The sequence below is a fragment of the Nycticebus coucang genome, chromosome 4 (genome assembly GCF_027406575.1).
Source record: "Nycticebus coucang isolate mNycCou1 chromosome 4, mNycCou1.pri, whole genome shotgun sequence".
NCBI classification, from domain to species: Eukaryota; Metazoa; Chordata; class Mammalia; order Primates; family Lorisidae; genus Nycticebus; species Nycticebus coucang.
The window spans coordinates 135,154,302-135,179,746 of record NC_069783.1 but is presented as its reverse complement, the minus strand read 5'-3'; the positions used below and the strand labels follow the sequence as shown (position 1 = coordinate 135,179,746).

At 45.8% G+C, this 25,445-nt stretch overlaps 2 gene segments (V, D, J or C); both read right to left on the bottom strand.

Moving 5' to 3' along the window:
- Positions 1 to 262: 262 nt before the first annotated feature.
- On the bottom strand, positions 263 to 13,603 carry LOC128584892 (probable non-functional immunoglobulin lambda variable 5-48; the record flags this gene model as incomplete). The annotated part of the segment is given in 3 exon segments: positions 263 to 288; positions 1,119 to 1,448; positions 13,558 to 13,603. Coding segments are annotated over 3 exon segments (402 nt in total), but the record flags the coding sequence as incomplete, so codon positions are not given.
- Positions 13,604 to 16,847: 3,244 nt separating this feature from the next.
- On the bottom strand, positions 16,848 to 17,454 carry LOC128584443 (probable non-functional immunoglobulin lambda variable 11-55). The segment is given in 2 exon segments: positions 16,848 to 17,191; positions 17,303 to 17,454. Coding segments are annotated over 2 exon segments (390 nt in total).
- Between the last annotated feature and the right edge of the window lie 7,991 nt (positions 17,455 to 25,445).

Sequence of the window (25,445 nt, the reverse complement as noted above, 5' to 3'; positions counted from 1 at the left end):
CTGGTCTCACTCTGCCCCTGAGGGTTAAGGCTGTAAGGCGGCTCAGTCCCTGCCTTTAGGCTGCTCAGTCACTAGATTACTAGCTCCCTCCAATCCTTGCTCTGCAACTCTGAGGGCAGAGCTTGCCAGGGCACTTCTCTCACAACGGCTCCACAGGGCCCACAGCCAAACACTATTAGCTCCGGCTGGCTCAGCAGGTCAGTCTGGGGCCCTAGACAACGCCCAACATTCTCTGTACTCCTGCCCAAGCTCTCCCAAGGCTGGTCAACTGAGTGCCAAGTCCAAAAACACCAAAAAAGCTCACAGGTAAGGCCTTTCAAATTTGCAGTCTCACTGCTGCTGTACTTACAGCTGCCAGCAGGATTAGACTGAACAAACACCCACACCCACTTGCTAGTTTTCCACTGCCTTTGTCCTCCTATTGGGGTTCAGAAGTCCCTTGCTGACTCCCTGTGTCCTCAAAGGGATGATTATACGCAGATCCCAACATCCAGAGATGCCTGGAGTCTTGTCTCCCCAGACTCACCAAGCCCAGTTGCAAGGAAGCTGTTACTCTGCCATCATCTTGCTCCAAAGTCCACTTATTTAGTATTTTTTTTTATTCATCTTGTATGGTTTAGCCCCTAAGTAACTTGTCCTTAAGTATTTCATTTTGATCCTATTATAAGTGACATGTTTCATCATATTTGCTATTTTATTGTGTAAAATAAACTATCCGTGTCTGTTGGTTGGAGTTGTCTCATGAACCCAGAGTAAATCTCTCAGATCACAGCACTAGGAGCCCCTCCTGGACTCTGAATGGGACATGTTTGGGATCAACCTCTCTTGATTCCTCCAGTGTCTCCATAGGGAAGATTTTTCTTTTACCGTGAACAAGGGAATGTCTTCCTGGGAAAACACAAATGAGGTGAGAGAGTAAAAGCAGTGATTCAGTCTATCAGGAGAACTGAAGGGAAGAATACGGCCCTGCCAGGGCTGCTCTTCTGAGGACACTAGCTGTTCACACTAGATGTCACCATGAGCTGGGCTAGTCAGGGCCACCAGCAGGGGGGACAGCATTAGGTCCAGAGAGCAGACAGGAGGTTTTGGTCTCACTTCTCTCTGGGTCTGCAGCACTGTGTAAGCATTAGAGTTGCTGTGCCATATCTGACAATTATAGTCAGCCTCATCCTCAGCCTGAAGCCCAGAGATCTGTAGGATCCCTGCATTGGCCAAGGCATCTTTGGATCCAGAGAAGCAGCTGGGGACTCCAGAGCCCTGGTGCTTATCTGAGTCTGAGTAGTAGTACAGGAGGTACCGGGGAGGGCTCCCTGTCTTCTGCTGGTACCAACGTATAGGAAAGTCCCCAACCCCAAAGCCACTGCTCAGAGTGCAGCTGAGTCTGGATGATGCTCCCAGGGATGCAGAGAGGGAGGGCGGCTGAGTCAGCACAGGCTGGGAGAGCAAAACTGCAAACACAGATACAGATGGGAGATGGGATTGAGACCAGGGTAAAGTTTCTCATGGGCTCTTGCAATTGAGATGCAGATACAGGCTTGAAATTTGAGGCCTGTCTCTACCTGAGTACTAACAGAGGACAGGAGGAAGACAGGAGCCCAGGTCATGGTGGACACAACCCTGGTCCCAACAGTGGGGCTGGGCTGCCTCAGGCCCTTTTTCTCCCCACCTTCTGCACAGGAGGGGCTGCTCATGCAAATGTGTTTTCACCTAGAAACTGCCCAGCCCCTCTTTGACTCTGGGCTGGGGCTCAGCTCTCCCTGCATACTGAGGAGGGGGAGAGAAGGGATATTGAAAGAAAAGAGAAGGACCCAAAGGCAGAGATGGACAGTAGTGAGTCAGAGAGAGGAAGAGGGAGAGGTGGGAATAGACTTCACTTTGGACGGGTTGGAGGGAAAACCAGTGGGAAGATTGGGAGGAAGCCAGAGGTGGGGTTTGGGGTGTGTTTGCTTTCATTCTAGTCTTTTTCCTGTAGAAAGTGGAGCTTCTCCCAGCTCCTCACTGTCTTCTTCCTGCATGGACTTGGAATCCTTCTTTAATCAAAATTCTTTCTTTCTTTCTTTCTTTTTTTTTTTTGAGACAGAGCCTCAAGCTGTCACCCTGGGTAGAGTGCCTTGGCATCACAGCTCACAGCAACCTCCAACTCCTGGACATAAGGGATTCTCTTGCCTTAGCTTCCCAAGAGGCTGGGACCACAGGCGCCTGCCACAACACCTGGCTATTTTTTGGTTGTAGGTGTCATTGTTGTTTGGGAGGCCCGGGATGGATTCGAACCCACCAGCTCTGGTGTATGTGGCTGGTGCTATAGCCACTTGAGCTACAGGTGTTAGCCAAATCAAAATTCATTACTTCTCTTTGGAGAGTTTTCTTTTCTTTTTTCACTTGCTAGTGGGTCTCCTTCTTGTTTTCCACCATTCTTACATATTTGGTGACATTGAGGCATGTTTGTGGAGGTATGGGGGAAATCACCTTTTATAAATGCAGAATCCCAGGCCCCACTCCAGTTGCCCTGAGTCAGAGTCCACATGTGACAGGATCCCAGGTGATCCCTGTGCCCAAGAATGTGTTAGAGTCTCTGGTCTGACAGACGCAGGGAGGTGCTGGTGCATTTAGTGATGAACTGCTCCTCATGCCTCTCTCTGCTCTGCCTCTTTCCAGAGTGTCCAGAAAAGTACCGTCCTGTTTCCCAATTTTTAAGTGGTGGGCTGAGCATAATGTACTTGAGGTTTCCCACCAAGTGAGGCAGCAGCTCCCCCTGAGCTCACCCATCCCCAGAGATGACCTGAAGCCTGGTAATAACAACATGATCTTTTCATCGTCACATCTTGATGCCATTGAACAAGGGAAATAATTAAAAAGTTGCAATTTCTCATTAGTACTTACCATATTCATAATATTAAGCAGTGCTTCTATTTTTGTATTTTAAAGACAGATGAATCACCATATTAATCCTAAAAGACAATTATGGACATAAAGTAAAGCAAGAGGGGCCCCCATGTGATCGTACTTATGGAGGAAGTGAGGGCCAAGATGAAACAAATGCAATCAAATTTGGACACACTATGATGTTGCTTGTTTGGTACATTTGTGTTCTGGGACAACAGTCACGACGTGGCACACACTGGGCAGCCTAGAGCAACAGAAATGCGCCGCTCTGGAGGCCAGTCCTGTGAAGTCCAGACACAGGCCCTGTGTGTCTGGCCCTCTGGGGGGATCCTACCTCCCTCCTATTGCCTGTGGGTGGTTTGCTGACAAGCTTTGTTATCTCTTGATTTGCAGCCACATAAGTCTTTTCTCCACCCTCATTGTCACATGGCGTCCTCTTCCACATGCTCTTGTGTTCTCAGGACCGTATTATCAGAACACCAGGCTCACTGAGTCAGGAGGACACCACAGTCCTGTATGGCCTCATCTCAACTAACTTCACCTGTAATGATATTATATTTAAAATAAGGTCACCTTAAACAGTACTGGGGATTAGGACTACAATATATCTTAAAAGATGGGTTTTTGAGTTATACCCATAGAAAGGAAGAATCATTTTTACAATTATATTTAGAAATATTCAAAAATATTTTAAAAATGTAATTCAACATACATATTGCATTCACATGTTCTATGCTGTGAAAATGGAACCAAATAAAATGAACTTTATTGTAATAATATGCAAAGAATGCCCTCTGCACTAGAGGCTTATTTCTGAAGGAAAAGTGTTTGATGTTAATCTTTAAATCTGACCCAGCTGTTGCTTTTATTTTTCTAATACAGGATAATTAAATACTGCTTTTTTTGGTTTATGTCCTGAGTCATCCAGAAATATCCTCCACTATGAGACTCAAATTGGGAGTGGGAATTAATTCAGACCCTTCCATTCACCTTTCTCTCTGAGGATATTTAATGTGTAGGCTGTCCTGAGAGCTCAGCTGTCTGGTCATGTGATCCTGAGATCACGTGATCATATTTGACTGACCCAGGCTCTGTCAAAGGTCAGTTTATGTCCTGTTCTTCCTCTGGTCTCGCACCCCTGAGGTGCTACAATAGTCCTCAGCCTGGACCATGGGCTGTGACCTGAGAGGGGTCAGGACAGCTTTGTCCCCAAGGAGAGAACTTGAGAAATCCCTGTCATTCAGGAGTGTTTGAGGCTTATATTACAAATTAATGTCCTGGTGACTTGGCCAGACTTCTGCTGGATCCAGGAAGGACACTGACCACTGGTGGCTGCTCCAGTGCTGGAGCCACAGGTGAGAGTGACCATCTCTCATGATATGTAGGAAGCTCTTGAGTTACCACAGCCTGAAGACATACTCTGAACCCCAAATCAGACTCATGGTAGGACTGAGGAAGGAAGACAGAGGGACCCCTTCAAAGTCTGGTCTTGGAAATCTTTTTGTACCTGGGCAAAGAGTGAGGAGGAAGAGGAGTCCAGGCCATGGTGTAGCCTTTCCAGAACTCTTCCAGACCCACACTGTTTCTGGACTCTGGGATGGCTCTTTGATCTCCTCAGGTCTCTGGGAGGAGGGTGTGTGTTGGGTTGTGCATTATGGGAATATGAGCCCTTCACCAAAAGCACCAACATCATCTGATTCTGGGTCCCCCCAGTCCAGGGAGCAGCAACAGTGTCAGGCAGGCTGGGTGCTGTGAGCTCTGAGTTGCCCCTTGAGTGGAAGCATCTTCTGTCCCCTCTAACTCAGGCCAGTGAGCTCAGGCACGGGGAGCATTAAATTTGAACCATTTGAGTTTTTGCAGGCCTATGTCTGCTCTGAGAAGACCCACAGCTCCCCCTGCTGGGCTGAAGCAAAGACAGTGGAGTGTCTTCCCTAGTGTCTGAATTTTAGTTTTATATATACTTGCAGTTGAGTCTTTACAAAGAGTTCTAATAAAAACTCTTTTATTTCATTAAATTTTTTGTTCTTTAATTTATATTTCATTTTTATGACTTCTACATTTTTCTGAGATTTTTTATTTTTATTTTTTTTTATTTTATTGTTAAATCATAGCTGTGTAAATTAGTGCAATCGCCTGTACCCATTCTAAGATGCACCATAGATGTGGCCCCACCCATTACCCTCCCTCCACCAAAACCTCCCCCCTCCCTTCCCCTTCCTTGGCCCTTTCCCCATAGTTTTGTGCTATAGTTGGGTTATAGTCTTCATGTGAAAGCTATAATTTAGCTTCATAGTAGGGCTGAGTACATTGGATACTTTTTCTTCCATTCCTGAGATACTTTGCTAAGAAGAATATGTTCCAGCTCCATCCATGTAAACATGAAATAGGTAAAGTCTCCATCTTTCTTTAAGGCTGCATAGTATTCTATGGTATACATGTACCACAATTTGCTAGTCCATTCGTGGATCGATGGGCACTTGGGCTTCTTCCATGACTTAGCAATTATGAATTGGGCTGCAATAACCATTCTGGTACAGATGTCTTTGTTATATTGTGACTTTTGGTCTCCTGGGTATAAACCTAGTAAAGGAATTATAGGATCGAATGGCAGGTCTATTTTTAGGTCTCTAAGTAGTCTCCAAACATCCTTCCAGGAGGAACATATTAGTGGGCATTCCCACCAGCAGTGTAGAAGTGTGCCCTTTCCTCCACATCCACGCCAACATTTCTGGTTTTGGGATTTTGTTATGTGGGCTACTCTTACTGGGGTTAGGTGATATCTCAGAGTAGTTTTGATTTGCATTTCTCTGATGATTAAGGATGATGAGCTTTTTTTCATGTGTTTGTAGATTGTGCATTGGTCTTCTTTAGAGAAGTTTCTCTTCAAGTCCCTTGCCCACCCTGAGATGGGGTCACGTATTCTTTTTTTGTTAAAACATTTGAGTTCTCTGTGGATTCTGGTTATTAGACCTTTATCGGAGGTATAACCTGCAAATATTTTCTCCCATTCTGAGGGCTGTCTGCTCGCTTTACTCACTATGTTCTTGGCTGTGCAGAAGCTTTTTAGTTTGATCAGGTCCCAGTAGTGTATTTTTGATACTGCTTGAATTGCCTGGGGAGTCCTCATCATAAAATATTCACCCAGGTCGATTCCTTCAAGGGTTTTCCCTGCACTTTCTTCAAGTATTTTTATAGTTTCATGTCTTAAGTTTAAATCTTTTATCCAGTGAGAGTCTATCTTAGTTAATGGTGAAAGGTGTGGGTCCAGTTTCAGTCTTCTACAGGTTGCCAGCCAGTTTACCCAGCACCATTCGTTAAATAGAGAATCTTTTCCCCACTGAATGTTTTTAATTGGCTTGTCAAAGATCAAATAACGGTAAGTAGCTGTATCCATCTCTTGGTTCTCTATTCTGTTCCAGACATCTAATTCTCTGCTTTTGTGCCAATACCATGCTGTTTTGATCACTACAGTCTCAGGTCTGGTAGCGTGATTCCTCCTGCTTTGTTTTTATTGCTCAGTAATGTTTTGGCTATTCAAGGTTTTTTCTGATTCCATATAAAATGAAGTATTATTTTTTCAAGATCTTTAAAGTATGACAATGGAGCTTTAATAGGAATTGCATTAAAGTTATATATTGCTTTGGGCAGTATGGACATTTTAACAATGTTGATTCTTCCCAGCCATGAGCATGGTATGTTTTTCCATCTGTTAACATCTTCAGCTATTTCTTTTCTTAGAGTTTCATAGTTCTCTTTGTGGAGATCTTTCACGTCCTTTGTTAGGTATACTCCCAAATATTTCATCTTTGGCACTACTGTGAAAAGAATAGAGTCCTTGACTGTTTGTTCGGCTTGGTTATTGTTGGTATATATAAAGGCTACAGATTTATGGGTGTTGATTTTGTAGCCTGAGACATTGCTATATTCCTTGATCACTTCTAAAAGTTTTGTAGTAGAATCCCTAGTGTTTTCCAGATATATGATCATATCTGCAAAGAGTGAAAGTTTGATCTCTTCTGACCCTATGTGGATACCCTTGATCACCTTTTCTTCCCAAATTGCAATGGCTAAACTTCCATTACAATGTTAAAGAGCAATGGAGACAATGGGCAACCTTGCCTGGTTCCTGATCTAAGTGGAAATGATTTCAATTTAACTCCGTTCAATATGATATTGGCTGTGGGTTTGCTGTAGATGGCCTCTATTAGTTTAAGAAATGTCCCTTCTATACCAATTTTCTTAAGTGCTCTGATCATGAAGGGATGCTGGATATTATAAAAAGCTTTTTCTGTATCAATTGAAAGAATCATATATGGTCTTTATTTTTAAGTTTGTTTATGTGTTGAATTACATTTATAGATTTACGTATATTGAACCAGCCTTGAGACCCTGGGAAAAATCCGACTTGGTCATGGTGTATAATTTTTTTGATGTGTTGTTGTATTCTGTTTGTTAGGATCTTATTGAGTATTTTAGCATCCATATTCATTAGTGATACTGGTCTATAATTTGCTTTTCTTGTTGGGTCTTTCCCTGGTTTGGGGATCAAGGTGATGTTTGCTTCATAGAATGTGCTGGGTAATATTCCTTCTTTTTCTATATTTTGGAAGAGGTTTAGTAATATAGGTACTAGTTCTTCTTTAAATGTTTGGTAGAATTCTGACGTAAAGCCTTCTGGTCCTGGGCTTTTCTTTTTAGGGAGATTTTTGTATAGTTGATTCTATTTCAGAACTTGATATAGGCCTGTTCAACATTTCCTCTTTGTTCTGGCTAGGTCTTGGTAGGTGGTGTGCTTCCAGGTATTGGTTGATTTCTTTCAGATTTTCATATTTGTGAGAGTAGAGTTTCTTATAGTATTCGTTAAGGATTTTTTTAATTTCTGAGGGGCCTTTTGTTATTTCATCATTACCATTTCTGATTGATGAAATTAGAGATTTTACTCTTTTTTTCCTGGTTAGGTTGGCCAAAGGTTTATCTATTTTATTGACCTTTTCAAAAAACCAGCTTTTGGATTTATTGATCTGTTGTATAATTCTTTTGTTTTCAATTTCATTTAGCTCTGCTCTGATTTTGGTTATTTCTTTTCTTCTGTTGGGTTTGGGGTTGGAGTGTTCTTCCTTCTCCAATTGCTTGAGATGTCCCATTAAGTTATTAATTTCCTCTCTTTCCGTTTTCTTGAGGAAGGCTTGCAGTGCTATAAATTTCCCTCTTAGGACTGCCTTTGCAGTGTCCCAGAGGTTCTGATAATTCATGTCTTGATTGTTGTTTAGTTCCAAAAATTTGGTGATTTCCTTCTTAATCTCATCTATAACCCATCTATCCTTCAGCATAAGGTTGTTTAGCTTCCATGTTCTTGTATGGGTATGCAGGTTCCTGTTGTTATTGAGTTCAACTTTTATTCCATGATGGTCTGAGAAGATGCAAGGAATAATTTCTATTTTTTTAAATTTGCTGAGGTTAGATTTGTGGCCTAGGATGTGGTTGATTTTGGAGTATGTTCTGTGGGCTGATGAGAAGAATGTGTATTCAGTTTTTGGGGGGATGAAATGTTCTGTAGATGTCTATTAAGTCCAGATGTTGAATGGTTGAGTTTAAATCTAAAATTTCTTTGCTTAGCTTCTTTTTGGAGCATCTATCAAGGACGGCTAAAGGGGTGTTAAAATCTCCAACTACTATGGAGGTGGAGGAAATCAAGATGCTCATGTCTGTTAGAGTTTCTCTTATAAATTGAGGTGCGTTGTGGTTGGGTGCATAAATATTAATAATTGAGATCTCATCATATTGAGTATTACTGTTAACTAATATGAAGTGTCCATCCTTATCCTTAATTATTTTGGTTGGTTTAAAGCCTATTGCGTCTGCGAACAGGATTGCAACGCCTGCTTTTTTCTGCTTTCCATTTGCCTGGAATATAGATGACTATCCCTTTACCTTGAGTCTATATCTGTCTTTTAGTGTAGAATGAGATTCTTGGATGCAGCAGATATCTGGCTTGAGTTTTTGTATCCAGTCGGCCAACCTATGCCTCTTTAGAGGACAATTTAAACCATTCACATTAATTGAGAGTATTGATAAGCCTTTCGAGAGACTGGTGAACTTTTTTAATCCTTTTGCGACTGTGGAAGTTGGAATTTGATTAAAAATTTTTTGGGTGGGTTTACTTTTGTGGTGGAGGATTACACTGGTCTTTATGGAGGATAGGTCTAAGAATGTCCTAGAGAGCTGGTTTAGTTGTGGCAAATTTCTTCAACATGTGAATATCGTTGAAGTATTTAATTTCTCCATCATAAATGAAGCTCAGTTTAGCTGGGTACAGGATCCTGGGTTGAAAGTTATTTTGTTTTAGAAGATTAAGAGTCAATGACCATCCTCTTCTAGCTGAAAGGTTTCAGCAAAGAGATCTGCAGTTATTCTGATATTCTTCCCCTTGTAGGTAATGGTTTTCTTTCGTCTGGCAGCTTTCAGAATTTTCTCCTTCATATTAACTTTAGTGAAATTGATTATGATGTGTCTGGGGGATGTCTTATTTGGGTTGAGTCGTGCTGGAGTTCTGAAACTGTCTGCTATCTGAATTTTGGAATCTCTTGGCATGTCTGGAAAGTTCTCCTGCATAATCTCATGGAGAAGAGACTCTGTGCCTTGTGAAGCCACTTCATCACTTTCAGGGATCCCTATAAGACGAATATTGGTTTTCTTCAAATTATCGAGAGCTCTCTGAGAGAGTGGTCTGTTTGCTCTCCATTTCTCTTCTTCTTTGAGGGTTTGTCTTCAATGTCAGAAATCCTTTCTTCTGCTTGCTCCGTTCTGTTGCTGAGGGATTCTACTGTGTTTCTCAGATCTTTGCGGGCTGCAACTCCTTGTCCAATGTATTGAAATCTTTGGTCATTTGGTCTTTGAATCCGTTGAATTCTTGAGATAACTTTTGGAATTCTAATTCGATCTTATTTGCTATCCAGATCCTGAATTCAATTTCTGACATCTCAGCTATTTGTTTGTGCATGGGGTCTTGTGCTGATTCTGCCCCATTGATCCCTGTGGGAGTTGATCTACTCTGATTATTCATATTGCCAGAGTTTTTCTGTTGATTTCGCCTCATGATTGTTTTTCACCGTTGCCTCTGGCTGTCCTCAGAGTTGGGGAGGTGTCTCTCCGAGATTAGACCCCAGCGGGATCACTCTATTGTTGCTGGATCTTTGTAAGGAGTGACTCTGTGTAGTTCCTCTGGGGCTGCTCTAGCTAGGGAGTTCTGGTTGTGGAAGCAGCTCCGGTTTGTGACACACCCAGATCCAGCAACAGGGATGGGGGTGGTGTGCACAGTTCTGGGAGTGCCAGCCGCCCAGTGACTTAGGCACAGAGAGCCCAAGGCTCCAGCAGTCTCTGGCCAGGAGAAGAGCTCTGTGCAGAGGCAGGGAGGGCTCCAATGGGCACGCAGCTACCAGAGTCCCTGTCCAGATGAATGGGCTAGTGTGGAAGCTGGGAGGACACAGGAGGGAGGACGCAGGGTTGTGTGGCTCCCACAGTTCCTGGTCAGGAAATGTGGAGGCCCGGTGGGTGCAGGTCACTGGTTGGGGGTCACTGAACAGCTCTTATCGAGGTCTGGATGGAGCCAAGCCTAGGAGTTTGAGGTTGCTATGATCTGTGATGTCATGATACTCTACCCAGGGCAATAGCCTGAGCCTCCAGTGTGCCAAAACCGTCTCACTCTGCCCCTAAGGATTAAGGCTGTAAGGCAGCTCAGTCCCCGCCTTTAGGCTGCTCAGTCAGTAGGTTACTTTGACCCACCCAATCCTTGCTCTGAGACCCTGAGGGCAGAGCTTGCCGGGACAGTTCTTTCACAATGGCTTCCTGCGCCCAGCTCAGTGGCTCAGTCTGGGGCCCCAGACAATGCCCAAAGTTCTCCACACTCCTGCTCAAGTTCTCCCCAAGGCAGTTCAACTGAGTGCCAAGTCCAAGAACACCGAAACAGTTCACAGGTAAGGCCTTTCCGGTTTGCAGTCTTACTGCTGCTTGTACTTACGGTTGCTGGCGTGATTAGGTTGATCGAACACACGCAACCACTTGCCAGTTTTCCACTGTTTTTGTCCTCCTCTTGGGGTCCAGAAGTCACTTGCTGGCTCCCTGTATCCTCAAAGGGATGATTATAGGCAGATCCCACCGGCCAGAGATGCCTGGAGTCTTGTCTACCCAGAATCGCTGTTCCCAGTTGCAGGGAAGCTGTTACTCGGCTGCCATCTTTTATCTCCTCTCGAACAATCCATTTGTCTGAGATTTTATCCTTTGCCATTTTTTTTCAAAAATACATGAAATAGCTTATGAAAAGAATTTTACAATTGCTGATTTACATGCATCAGCCATACAATTTAATCACCTAGACTATCTCACTGTCTATGTCTGTGGATCCTGTTTTTCTCATTCACGTTGTAGTTTTCCTTGTTCTTGATATGACAAGTGATTATAATTGTATCTAAGACATTTTGGATATGGTATTAGGAGACTGCTGGAGGTTTTGTCAATAGAGCTGAAATATCACCTGGTATTTGTTTATTAGTTTTCTCTGTTGGTTTTCATTTTGTCACTCTAGGAAGAAATGAGACACATTGCATTGGTAAACATTTAGTTTCAGAGTTTGAAATCACTCAAATCATAATGGAAATTAATTTTCTGGCAGTCTGTTTTCTATCTGCTGAAATGGTCCTGAAGCCTCACGTCTCTATCACCTGTGTCACAATCTTTGTCTTTGAAGGTGGCCACATATGCCCCAGTGATGATTATGCCCTGAGGAAGGGGAAATGCACTTTTGGTCTAAAGTGATGTCTTCACCAGATCAGCTCCCCACATACACTTTGTGACCTATGTCCTGCATTTCTTCTCTGGAAATTTCGGGGCTGAAGGATGAGCTGCAGCAGGTCCCCACATCCTGCCCAAGTAGTGGAGTCTTTTCTAGAAGTGACCCCAACCCTGTGAACATTTTTTGCCTCCACAGGTGACACATCTTCATGTCTTCTCTCTGGGTCATTAGGGGGTCTTCTCCCCCAGCAGTGAGCCCCCTGGGGACTCTCAGAGCCCATGGCAGGCCCAGGGGTTCCAACTGCCCCAGCCCTGTAAACTGTGTGCAGTAGCAGCAGTGAGAAGACCATGCCTGGGTGAGTAGCAGTTACAGTGTCACTGCCGCGCTGGGCTGCTGACCTTCCTCCACTGGAAGTGATTGCCAGTGACCAGGAAGAGCTGCAGGGGAGCTGCCCATTCTGAGCAAAAGCAGCATCAGTAACGTGAGAGTTTCCTTTCAACACCAGAAACAGCCAAATAGGAAACCGCGTGTCTCATAATCAGACCTGTGGGGCAGGGACCTGCACCTGACCTTGGGCCTCTGCTCTGACTGACACTGTCCTCCCTGGACTCACCTGGTCACACAGAATAAAATCCGAGATCCTGGAATTCAAACCACCCTCCCACCCTACCATGCCCCAGACACAGTCAGGTAACAGGGGATTGAGCAGGGGCATCCCAAGGCCTGTATTTCATCATTGTCTTTACCGACCATTTACATTTTTATTTGCTGATATTTCCTACTTACCATTCTCTGCACACGTACTTTACCCAGGGACCTCAAAGTGAATCCTTAGATAAATTTGGGAAAAATTATTAACCATAATGACTTTTTCAAAGCCAAAAGTATTCCTATGAATTAATTTAAAGTTTATGTAATTTTTTACAATGTTTCAAAATTTTTAGTTTAGACTAATTTCAATTTTTCTCAGATTTACAGTCAAGTGTTTCATATTGATATTGTTATGAATTGTAGGGTTTTATTTTAATTTTAAATGTTGTGCTAGCCCATTGCTATTGGAGAGGATAAAATTTCTCACTGCAGGGTGGTGTCATATCCTAAAGGCACCTGGGAAACATTTCTGAGTCACTCCTGGCTCCTCAGCTGTATGTGCTTGATTCAACCTGTTTTGGTCTCTACAAGGTTTCTACTGAGAAAATTTTATCTCTGTGAAAATATTTCTGCCTGTGAAAATATTAGTAGAGTGAAAACATATGAGCAGTGGATCAATCTGAAAGTTTAGCTGAAGAAAAGGATGTGCCATTGTCAGATCTGGTCTCTGAGGACAATCACTGGAGACGTCATCCCTGAGCTGGACTTGGTCACAGTCTCCACCAAGGGGAGACTGCAGCAGGCCAGGAGAGGAGGGGGTGTTTTTGTGTCACTTCCCCGTGTGGCTGAAGCACCATGTAACTCTCAGAGTTGCCATGATATGTCATACAATAATAGCCTCGTCCTCTGCCTGCAGCCCAGAGATGTGCAGGATCCCTGCATTGGCGGAAGCATCTTTGGATCCAGAGAAATGGCTGGGGACCCCAGAGCCCTGGTCCTTATTGGAATCTGAGTAGTATCTCAGGAGATAGTGGGGAGCACTCCCTGGATTCTGCTGGAACCAGTGTAGGTGGAAGTCACCTACGGGGAAGCCACTGCTCAGGGTGCAGGTGAGGACGCTCCCAGGGATGCAGAGAGGGAGGGCAGCTGAGTCAGCACAGCCTGGGAGAGGGAACCTGCAAACAGACACAAGTGCTTACTGGGTCAGAATACAGGGTAAAGTTTCTTAAGAATCTTTGCCAAAAGATCCAGAGTCAGGGTAGGGGCCGTTCTTGGCCTCTGAGGTCTGTCCCTACCTGAGCAGTGAGAGAGGATCACGAGGAGGACAGGAGCCCAGGCCATGGTAGACACAGCCCTGGTCCCCACAGTAGGGCTGGGCTGCCCCAGGCCTCCTTTTCTCCCCACCTTCTACACAGGAGGGGCTGCTCATGCAAATGTGTTTCTATCCAGGGACTGCCCAGGCCCTCCCCTACCCTGGGCTGGGGCTCAGCTCTCCCTGCAGACTGAGGAGGGGGAGGTTTGCTTTGCCCCTTGGGGGACCCTGGGGGAAGCACCTGCTGAGACCATACAAAGGTCCCTGCTCAGGGGACTGTGCCATGCCAGAGAGGACACAGCTGCTGAGTCCCCACTTGGTATTGTTTAAAAGTCAGTCTGGGAACAGTTGGTACCTCCCAGTCTGTTTCCCAGGGAGTTAGCCAAGCAAGAAACTTGGAGTGAATTAGAAGTAAGAAATTAATTAGCACTTTCCCATCTATCTTGGGAGTGAATTAGACTTATTACTTTTTTTTTTTTTTTGAAGCTTGCAATCTGGAAATTTGCCAGGAGTTAACTGGTATTTTTCCATGATAACCTAGGCCTGACACCTTTCTGCCTGAGCCTAGGCGCACTAGGCCTAACAGGTAGACTTAGAGCTCTGGGTTTACCCTGAGGTTGATGAAGAACTTCCTGGCTCCAAGTGTCTGTAAATGTCAGCTGAGTTTTCTCAACTCCCCCAGCTCTGCAGCGGGTGTCCTCATGGGGCCTGTCTCTGAGCTCAGAATTTTCTTGGTGATGTTCCCCTTCCCTGTGGCTTCTTTGCTCCTGGGTGAGGCCCCACTGCCTTGTGCCCTTTGTCCTCATGAACCCAGGGAGTCCCATTCCCCTTTTTGGTCACTGTGCTCAGATCTCAAGTCCATGTTCCTCTCCTGTTCTCTGTGCTAATCTCAAAAAGGTCATTTAAGCCTCCTCTTGAATCAACTCAGAACCCCAAACACAATCTGTCCAGAAAGGAACATAGACAATGGTCTTAGTATCACACCTGTTCCTCACGCTGGGATTTTTGATGAGGCGAATTCACATATTTATTCAACGAACACATGGTGTGTTCATCCTTTGGACCTGGCTGCAGCCTGTTTCTCCTCTCCACAGCTTGGATTATGTAGAAAAAAATTGCCTTTCTAGGAAGCTTAGATACCTGAGAAGAAAACACACAGGGAACAGGTGCTCGGAGAAATGTCCTCCTGTGGCGAAGAAAGCCCTGACAACACTCCTGAAGGCACGTGGTGGGCTCCTCCTGCCTGCTGCGACCCCCCCCCCCACCCTTCTGACAGGACTTGACAATGACCTTTCTACCCTGGGTCCACAGCCTTCAGTCTGCCCCTCCCTGACCCGGCCCAGGTGCTGAGACCAGGTGCCCATCACAGCTCACCTGAGCCCTGCAGGGTCCCTCAGTGAGTTTTGACCATGACTTTGCCCTAATTTGATTTCACTTCTGTCACAGTATCCCCAGTAATATTTTAAATCCTGGTGTCTGTGGAAGGTGATGGGGGTCCGTCCAAAGGCCTCAGGAGCAGAGCAAGTGGGGTCACTCCCCCATTTATGTGTGAAGACGTTTTTCTTTAATATTTTTCACCCACAGTTGTGCACATGGGGGTGATGGGAGGCACCTGAAGTCCAGGTGGGCCAGGTGTGTACACGTAGCCCTGTGAGTCAGGGAAAGGTATTATGTCTCCAAGGCATGGACTCTGCCTGGCCTTAGGGTCACTGGGGCTCAGAGAGGACCCAGCTGCTGGCTCCAGTGGGCTTTGAGCAGAGCCCAGGGCCAGGTGTCTGGGTTCCCAGCTGAACCCCACAGAGCCCTAAGACACAGTCCCACAGCGCCCCTGCTGTTCAGCCCAGGTCCTGTGTGTCTGTGACCAGATGCCAGGGGGTCCTGACAAAGAGAGGCTCCTGCCCCCACCAGGGCCTTGACCACTGCCCACTCCATTTCCAAGGACAGAGCTAGGCCCCTCTCCAGGGCAGCTCCTGCCTCATCTCAGCCTTTAGTTTTCTATTTTGTAGTAAACAGACCATGATCAGTAGCCCCTGTTTTCCTCTCCCCTCAAGGCATCCAGACAGATCTCACTGAGGTTGGACAGGTCGCCCCCGGATTAAGCTCCTTCAGTGACTCCCCTGGCTGTTTGCACAAACCCCACACTCCCCAGCCTCCTCAGGCACCTTCCTGGTTCTGGCCCTGGCCACCCCACAGCCATCTGCAGCCCCTGCCCTGGCTCTGGGGCTCCAGCCTCACTCACTGCTCTGTCCTGGGGAACCCTGAGCTCCTGAACCTGCCCCGGCTCCAGCCAGGTCCTGTCTGTGGGGAACATGGGCTTGACCTGGAGGTTGGGGAGCTGCCATTCTGATATTGTCTTATATACTATATGGATCATGCCCAAGTTTATATATATGTATATATATATTTAATTTTTATTTATTTTTTTTTTTTTTGAGGCAGAGTCTCACTATATTGCCCTTGGTAGAGTGCCGTGGCATCACAGCTCACAGCAACCTCAAATTCTTGGGCTTAAGTGATTCTCTTGCCTCAGCCTCCCGGGTACCTGGAACTACTCTGCCACTATTTTTTGTTGCAGTTGTCATGGTTGTTTGGCAGGACCAGGCCAGGTTCGAACCTGACAGCCCTGGTGTATGTGGCCGGCCCCCTAACCGCTGAGCTACAGGCACCAAGCCCAGTTTTAATATTTAAATATACACCCAGTGGTATTATGTTTTGTCGTGTAGATGACTATCCTTTTCCACACCTTTCTTGCTAGTGGAAGTGTTTTAGTAAATTTAGTATCTGTCAGTACTGGTGTAAATGTTTGTTTTGGTTTTAATTATTCAAGGTCTCTAAATAATAAACAGAAGAGAGAGTTAGTGTGACGCCATTTTAAGTAAGGATTCCACTTTTAATGATATTTTATTTATTTATTTATTTATTTTGAGAGGGAATCTCACTATGTCACCCTTGGTAGAGTGATGTGGCATCACAGGTCACAGCAATCTCAAACTCTTGGGCTTGAGTGATTCTCTTGCCTCAGCCTCTCCAGCACCTGGGCCTACAGGTGCCCGCCACACGCCCAGCCATTTTTTTGTTGCGGTTGTCATTGTTATTAAGCTGTCCTGGGCCTGGTTTGAACCCACCAGCCTGGGTACAAGTGGCTAGTGCCCTATACACTTAAGCTACGGTCGCTGCCGCCAATGTTATTTTTTAATTTGTAAAGTTCTTAACCACGACAGTGAACGCGCCAAGCTTGGGAATTAATGGGCTGAGTCTTTTTGTCCCACTTCCTCATCTGTCTCTGTCACTGTGCTTAGCACCACTGTCATACACCTGACAGTAATAATCAGCCTCGTCCTCAGTCTGGAGCCCCGAGATGAGCAGAAACGCTGTGTTACTGGAGGCATCTTTAGATCCAGAGACTCGGCTGGGGACCCCAGGTCCCAGCTGCTTGTCTGAGTCTGAGTAGTAGTAAAGGAAAAACCGGGGAGGGCTCCCTGGCTTCTGCTGGTACCAGTACATGTTTTTGCCACCCACACTGAGGTCCCTGCTCAGGGTGCAGGCGAGTCTGGCCGTTGTTCCGGGAGAGGCAGAGACGGAGGGCGGCTGAGTCAGCACAGGCAGGGACAGGGAACCTGCAAGCAGACACAGGGCAGTGAAGAGCAGGTCCAGAGAGCAGCTGGGGACCTAAGCCAGAGGGGAGTGATAGGGATGGGGCCACCCTGGTCTCTGAGCGCTGTCCCCACCTGTGCAGTGAGAGAGGAGCATGAGGAGGACAGGAGTCAGGCCCATGGTGGACACAGCCCTGCTGAGCCCACAGACCTGGGCTGGGCGGCCCCAGGCCTCTCTTATCCCAGCCCCACTGGGCTGGCAGAGGAGGGGCTGCCCATGCAAATGTCACCCCAACTGCCTCTGCCCTAGGGACACCCACAGTGTCTAGGCCCTTGGATGGAGAACCTTGTGTGAGCCACTGGTTTTTCTCTGGGTGGAGCCTAGGAGGAAGCACCTGCTGGGACCCTGCCAGCCCCAGAGGACAAGTCTGCAGAGTCCAGAGATGGAGAGATGGGCCAGCTCTTGGGTCTTGGCAAGTTGGGCGCTCCCCAGCTGTGAGCACCTATCCTGCAGAAATCCCAGAAACTTCTCCCACACCTGCTCTGGCCACTGGGCAAACTCTTCCTGGGCAGTAGCCACAGCCTGACCTTCACCTCATCTCTGTCACTCTTGTGGTTCAAACATGTGAGACGGATCCCGACTGGGAACAGCAGAGCTGCAATTCCCGTGCAACCCTCTGTGGGGTGGTGGGCAGGTGGGGGCAGCCTGCGGGGACTCCTGGCCCAGGAGAGCCTGTGATCTGCTCTGGAGCTGAGGACAGGATGTCAGCGCAGAGCACAGGGTCCATGTCTCCGTGCAGGGGGCTCAGAAGAGGGCCACCTCCTAAGGATGTGGAGTGTGAGGGGAGCTCCCTGTGGGGACGGATGCTCAGAGATGGGAAAACAGACACGCAGGGGGCTCAGCCCCTTCCAGAGCCAGGCTGCGAGAGGAGTCATTGGACACGGACGTGGCAGCTCCAGTGTGATGTGGGTGCGGAGCTGGGAGAGGAGACGGTGCACACGGAAGTGGGGTTCCAGTGTGAGGTGTGCGGGGGGCCTGGGAGAGAAAACGGTGGACTTGGACGTGGGGGCTAGGGTGTGAGGTGGGTCCAGGGCTGGAAGAGGAGACGGTGGACGTGGACGTGGGGGCTCCAGTGTGAGGTGGGTGTGGGGCTGGGAGTCCAGCGCGACAATGTGCGGGGCCCTCGGCTGACTTCTCTACTCACGGGAGATGCTCACACCCAGCTCGCCTGTCCTCCCTTCTCCTATGGGAGACTCAGGTCTGGGGAAGTTCTGGGACAGAACTTGAGACACAGGGACCCGGGTGTGGACATTTGTGGGCAGCTGGAGGAAGACACAGTGGAGGAAATAGGGCAGTGTTGGAATATCACATGCCCCTGGGTTGGGACACAGAAGACTGGACCCCTGGAAGTGTAGAAGGAGGAGACAGTAGAGGGTGCCGTGGGCGGAGTCTCTGCAGAGAGGCCGAGACCCTGCAGCTGACACAGGGGAGGCCGCAGAAGAGCAGGTCTGGGGGCTCATTGTGCACGTGTCACACGTGACCCTGGTTGACGGTGTGGAAACAGGTCAGCACAGCTCACATGATGAAGACTACAGGGACTAACTTTCATCTTCTACAGGAATAATGGGGTGCTAGAAGTAATCACCTGAAGGAGACTCGGGAGGAGTCGTTCATTCATTCATTTAAAACATACATGCTTAGGTGGGGGGCCCCATAAACTGAGGGTGCTGGGTTCGAACCCAAGGCCGGCCAAACTACAACAAAAAATAGCCGGGCCTTCTGGTGGGCACCTGTAGTTCCAGCTACTCAGGAGGCTGAGGCAAGGGAATCTCTTAAGCCCAGGAGTTGGAGGTTGCTGTGAGCTGTGATGTCATGGCACTCTACTGAGGGCAATAAAGTGACACTCTGTCTCTAAAACTAACTAACTAACTAAATAAATCATATTTAGGAAGGGCCTAGCATGCACCAGACACTAGGGATGTACTGGAAATCCCTACAGAACCCAGGTGACTGGAGCAGGAGGAGCTGGGCCCAGGAGGGGAGTGGCAAAGGCTGCAGAGGGCACCCCAGGCCTGAGGACCTCATCATTTTCCCCAGAGGAGTTGACATCTAGGAGTCAGGTGGCCCTGAGTTCACTCCCCCAGCAGACAGCTCAGCTCGGCATCCCTTGACTCCTTCAGGGACCGTGGGTTCCCCCAGTTCTCCTTCAGCCTCTAAACATCCCACTGGGGGAGAATTTCTTACATTCAAACTGCCCTGCACCCTGACTTCCTCCAGTACCCCCAATCCCAGGCTCTGTCTCTGTTGCCTTAAGGAGGAAGAGGAGGATGAGATTTCAAATGGACTGGGCCCTGTGGGGTGAGAGATCATGCCCCTTGATGGCCCAGGGGTCCCAGGAGGTCCTGACAACTATAGTCACTTCCCTTCACAGCTCAGGGAATACCCTGATGTTCAGCTCCCTGCCAACCTCCTGAGAGCTCCCAGCTGGCAGGGCCTGACACCCTCATCCTGTGATAGTCCTATGGCGCCCCCTGCTGGCCCCATGTGCCTTGACATCAGCAAGGCACAGACCTGCTGGGTCCCCTGGACTGCAAAGGTGTGTCTGTGGTTGTGCTGTTCAGCTCCCCAGGTGTAGGTGTTCAGGGTGGAGCTGGGGAGGCCTGCTGGGCTGTGATTGGAGACTGTGGCAGCCACGTGATGGGCAGACAGCAAGCTCATTCTCATTTACACTTAATTTTACACAAAAGTAAGTTTAAAAGCCCTCATCTGCACCCAGTGGATTTGTTTATACCACTAACAAGTGGACAAACCATGGCCTTTGTTCAGGGAGTTGTCTTCAGTGTATTTTATTCACGAAATATTTTTCTTTGTTTCCCATTCTCAATGATAGCTACCTCTCCCTCTCAGTTATAACAGAAGTTTTGTGACCGACCAGTCCTCATCCTTTCTGACCTGGCCGAGCGTGCTCATGGTGAGTACTTCTCTTCAGTGCAGTCAGGCGTATCTGGCTGTTTTGTCTGGTTCCTTTCAATAAGCATCATTTATGAAGAGCCACCCACCAGGGGCACGGGTCAGGACCTCACCCCTTTTCACGGCTGAGTAACATTACTTTGTACATGTAATATTTCAGCATTCCTCTTACGATGATATGAACAATTCAATGCATCCCTAATGAAAGCTAAAACTTGTGTTACAGACTGTGGTTGTTTCTTCCACAGCATTAGGTAACACAGTCTCTGAAGTCCTATGGCTTAGAATACCACTGAGTCATCAAAATACTAATAAGCCTCCAATGTTATCACTGCTGAGGGTGCAGGAGATGGTGAACTTCTGTCCCAGAGACCCTAACACAGAGCTGGGCTGAGTCAGAACAAAGGTGGCCAAGGGCCTGCAAAGGGGGAAGGGCACAGAGGTCAGTGAGAACAGACTGGAGCTTATTCCCAGGGGGGAGAAAGAAGTCATTATCACAGGTGACAGCAAGGAGCCCTTCCTAAATCCCCTGCAAGCAGCCACCTGTGCAGTGAGGGAGGAGCATGAGAGGGTGTGGAGCCCAGGCCATGGTGGGGACACCCTCAAGTTCTGCTTCCTGAGCCCAAAGCCAGAACTGAGCCCACCAAGTCCTCTGTCACCTTGGCCTTAGGGTGGGTACTCTCCATCCAAATTTCTCCCTTTGTTGGGGCTGCATGAGCCCTCCACACCCCTCACACTGGCTGTGCCTGGGAATGGAGACACTGTACCAGGGGGAGGGCTCCACCTCATAAAGGGGTGACCTGGGGGAGGCACATGACTTCTTTCTCCTCCCTGGGAATAAGCTCCAGTCTGTTCTCACTGACCTCGGCCTTCAGAGGGTCCTCGGCCACCTTTGTTCTGACTCAGCCCTGCTCTATGTTAGGGTCTATGGGACAAAAGGTCAACACAGGGAGAAAGGGGAGGGAGGAGCATCTGTGGCAGAAGGGAATTCACCATGGGGTCTACACAGAGCCCTCCTCTCCAGGGAGCCCTCAGGGACCCTGCGGGAGGTCATGGGATGAATGGCTGGGGGGTGAGGCTGCTAGGCAGGCACAGAGAACCTGTGGGGAGACTGACCAGGCACAGCACAGTCCAACCTCAGCTCAGTGAAGTCCCTGTGGGCTCCATGCCTGCCATCTGTCACCTACACTGAGACTTCTGATGTGGGACAGTCCCTGCTCCATTCTTTATAGACACCCCACGGTCCCCCTTCTCATTAACAGATTCACCACCCCCACCTGCCCTCCCTGGTGCTCTGGTCACTCTGGGTGGGGACCTGACCTTGTTGCTGACCTTTTTGCTGCTGCTCAGATGTTCTCAGTGGGGGCAGTTGGAATTTCCAGAATTCCATATGGGGTGATGTGGGGAGGGTGGTCCCCTCATGGGTTGTGGGGAAGGAACCTGCCTCTGAGCTACGCTTGCATGCCACAAGTGTCTTCTACTGACACCCACCCGCTACCTTCTCCAGGAGAACAACTTACATGTTTAAATAGAAACTTACACACCCTCATCTACTTACTGTTGAAATAGTTTTGGTGGTTTCAGGCCAAGGAAAATTTCAACATGGTCATAATCTCCTTATACCAATGTGATTTTACATTATGTTGTTAGTTAAAGTGCAGAAATGTGGTGAGTTTATAAATATACAATTTATGCATTCTGATATGTATCAGTGTTATAAACTGCTATGTTTTAAACTGATTTTGAAGGTTTCTTTTATTTTTTATTTTATTAAATTATAGCTGTGTACATTAATGCGATCATGGGGCACCATACACTGGTTTTATAGACACATTTTCTTCACGCTGGTTAACATAGCCTTCCTGGCATTTTCTTGGTTATTGTGTTAAGACATTTATGTTCTACATTTACTAAGATTCACATATACCCTTGTGAGATGCACAACAGGTGTAATCCCACCAATCGCCCTCCCTCTACCCACCACCCCCCTCCCACCCCTCCCGTTCCCACTTCTCCCTATTGTTAGTTTGTAACTGGGTTATAGCTTTCATGTGAAAGCCATAAATTAGTTTCATAGTAGGGATGAGTACATTGGATACTTTTTCTTCCATTCTTGAGATACTTTACTAAGAAGAATATGTTCCCACACCATCCATGTAAACATGAAAGAGGTAAAGTCTCCATCTTTCTTTAAGGCTGCATAATATTCCATGGTGTACATATACCACAATTTATTAATCCATTCATGGATCAATGGGCACTTGGGCTTTTTCCATGACTTCGCAATTATGAATTGGGCTGCAATAAATATTCTGGTACAAATATCTTTGTTACGATGTGATTTTTGGTCACTGGGTATATGCCTAGTAGAGGAATTATAGGATTGAATGGCAGATCTATTTTTAGATCTCTAAGTGTTCTCCAAACATCTTTCCAAAAGGAATGTATTAATTTGCATTCCCACCAGCAGTGTAGAAGTGTTCCCTTTTCTCCACATCCACGCCAACATCTCTGGTCTTGGGGTTTTATGATATAGGATAATCTTACTGGAGTTAGATGATATCTCAAAGTAGTTTTGATTTGCATTTCTCTGAAGATTAAAGATGATGAGCATTTTTTCATATGTCTGTAGGCCGTGTGCCTGTCTTCTTCAGAGAAGTTTCTCTTCAAGTCCCTTGCCCAAATGTGATGGGATCACTTGTTCTTTTCTTGCTTATACATTTGAGTTCTCTGTGGATTCTGATTATTAAACCTTTGTCGGAGACATAACCTGCAAATATCTTCTCCCATTTTGAGGGCTGTTTGCTTGCTTTACTTACTGTGTTCTTGGCTGTGCAGAAGCTTTTTAGTTTGATCAGGTCTCAGTAGTGTATTTTTGAAGCTGCTTCAATTGCCCAGGGGGTCCTCCTCATAAAATACTTGCCCAGACCGATTTCTTCAAGGGTTTTCCCTGCACTCTCTTCTAGTATTTTTATGGTTTCATGTCTTAAGTTTAAATCTTTAATCCAATGAGAGTCTATATTAGTTAATGGTGAAAGGTGTGGGTCCAGTTTCAGTCTTCTATAGTTTGCCAGCCAGTTCACCCAGCACCATTTTTTAAATAGGGAATCTTTTCTCCACTGAATGTTTTTAATTGGCTTATCAAAGATCAGATAACCATAAGTAGCTGGATTCATCTTTTGGTTCTCTATTCTTTTCCAGACATCTACTTCTCTGTTTTTGTGTCAGTACCATGCTGTTTAGATCACTATCTATTTGTAATATAGTCTGAGGTCTGGTAGTGTGATTCCTCCTGCTTTGTTTTTATTTCTGAGTAATGTCTTGGTCATTTGAGGTTTTTTTCTGATTCCATAGAAAACGAAGTGTTTTTTCAAGCTCCTTAAAGTATGACAGTGGAGTTTTAATAGGGATTGCATTAAAATTATATATTGCTTTGTGTAGTATGGACATTTTAACAATGTTGATTCTTCCCAGACATCAGCATGGAATGTTTTTCCATTTGTTAACATTTTCAGCTATTTCTTTTCTTAGCGTTTCATAGTTCTCTTTATAGAGATCTTTCACGTCCTTTGTTAGATAAACTCCTAAATATTTCATCTTCTTTGGCACTTGAATGGAATAGAGTCCTTAACTGTTTTTTCAGCTTGACTATTGTTGGTATATATAAAGGCTACCGATTTATGAAAGTTGATTGTGTGACCTGAGACGCTGCTGTATTCCTTGATCATTTCTAATAGTTTTGTAGTAGAATCCCTGGTGTTTTCCAGATATACAATCATATTATCTGCGAAGAGCGAAAGTTTGATCTCTTCTGACTCTATATGAATACACTTGATCGTTTTTTCTACCCTAATTGTTGTGGCTAAAACTTCCATTACAATGTTAAAGAGCAGTGGAGACAATGGGCAGCCTTGTCTGGTTCCGAATCTGAGTGGAAATGATTTCAATTTAACACCATTCAATACGATATTGGCTGTGGGTTTGCTGTAGATGGCCTCTATCAGTTTAAGAAATGTCCCTTCTAGACCAATTTTCTTAAGTGTTCTGATCATGAAGTGATGCTATATATTATCAAAAGCTTTTTCTGCATCAATTGGGAGAATCATATGGTCTTTGTTTTTTAATTTTTTTTATGTGCTAAATTATACTTATAGATTTACGGATATTGAACCAGCCTTGAGACCCTGGGATAAAACTGACTTGGACATCATGTATAATTTGTTTGCTGTGTTGCTGGATTCTGTTTATTAGGATCTTGTTGAACATTTTTGCATCTATATTTATCAGTGATATTGGTCTATAATTTTCTTTTCTTGTTGGGTCTTTTCCTGGTTTAGGGATCAGGGTGATGTTTGCTTCATAGAACATGTTGGGTAGTCTTCCTTCTCTTTCTACATTTTGGAACAGGTTGAGTAAAATAGGTACTAATTCCTCTTTAAAGGTTTGGTAGAATTCTGACGTGTAGCCATCTGGTCCCGGGCTTTTCTTTTCAGGGAGGTTTTGTATGGTTGATGGTATTTCAAGTTATGGGCCTGTTCAACATTTCCACTTGATTCTAGCTAAGTCTTGGAAGGTGATGTGCTTCCAAGTATTGGTCAATTTTCTTCAGATTTTCACATTTCTGAGAATAAAGTTTCTTGTAATATTCATTAAGGATTTTTTGAATTTCTGAAGAGTCTGTTATTTCATCTTTGTCATTTCTGATTGATTAGAGATTTTACTCTTTTTTTTTTCTGGTTAGGTTAGCCAAAAGTTTATCTATTTTATTGACCTTTTCAAAAAACCAGGTTTTTGATTTATTGATCTGTTGTATAATACTTTTGTTTTCAATTTCATTTAATTCTGCTCTAATTTTGGTTATTTCTTTTCTTCTACTGGTTTTGGGTTGGAATGTTTTTCCTTTTCCAGTTGCTTGAGATGTCCCATTAGGTTGTTAACTTTTTCTCTTTCTGTTCTCTTGAGGAAGGCTTGCAGTGCTACAAATGTCCCTCTTTGGACTGCCTTTGTGGTATCCCAGAGGTTCTGATAATTCGTGTCTTCATTGTCATTTTGTTCCAAAAATTTGGCAATTTCCTTTTTAATCTCATCTCTGACCCAGCTATCATTCAGCATAAAGTTATTTATTTTCCATGTTTTTGTATGAGTATCCAGATTCCTGTTGTTACTGAGCTCAACTTTTATTTCATGGTGGTCCGAGAAGATGCAAGGAATAATTTCTATTCCTTTAAATTTACTGAGGTTAGATTTGTGACTTATGATGTGATCGATTTTGGAGTATGTTCCGTGGGCTGATGAGAAGTCTGTGTA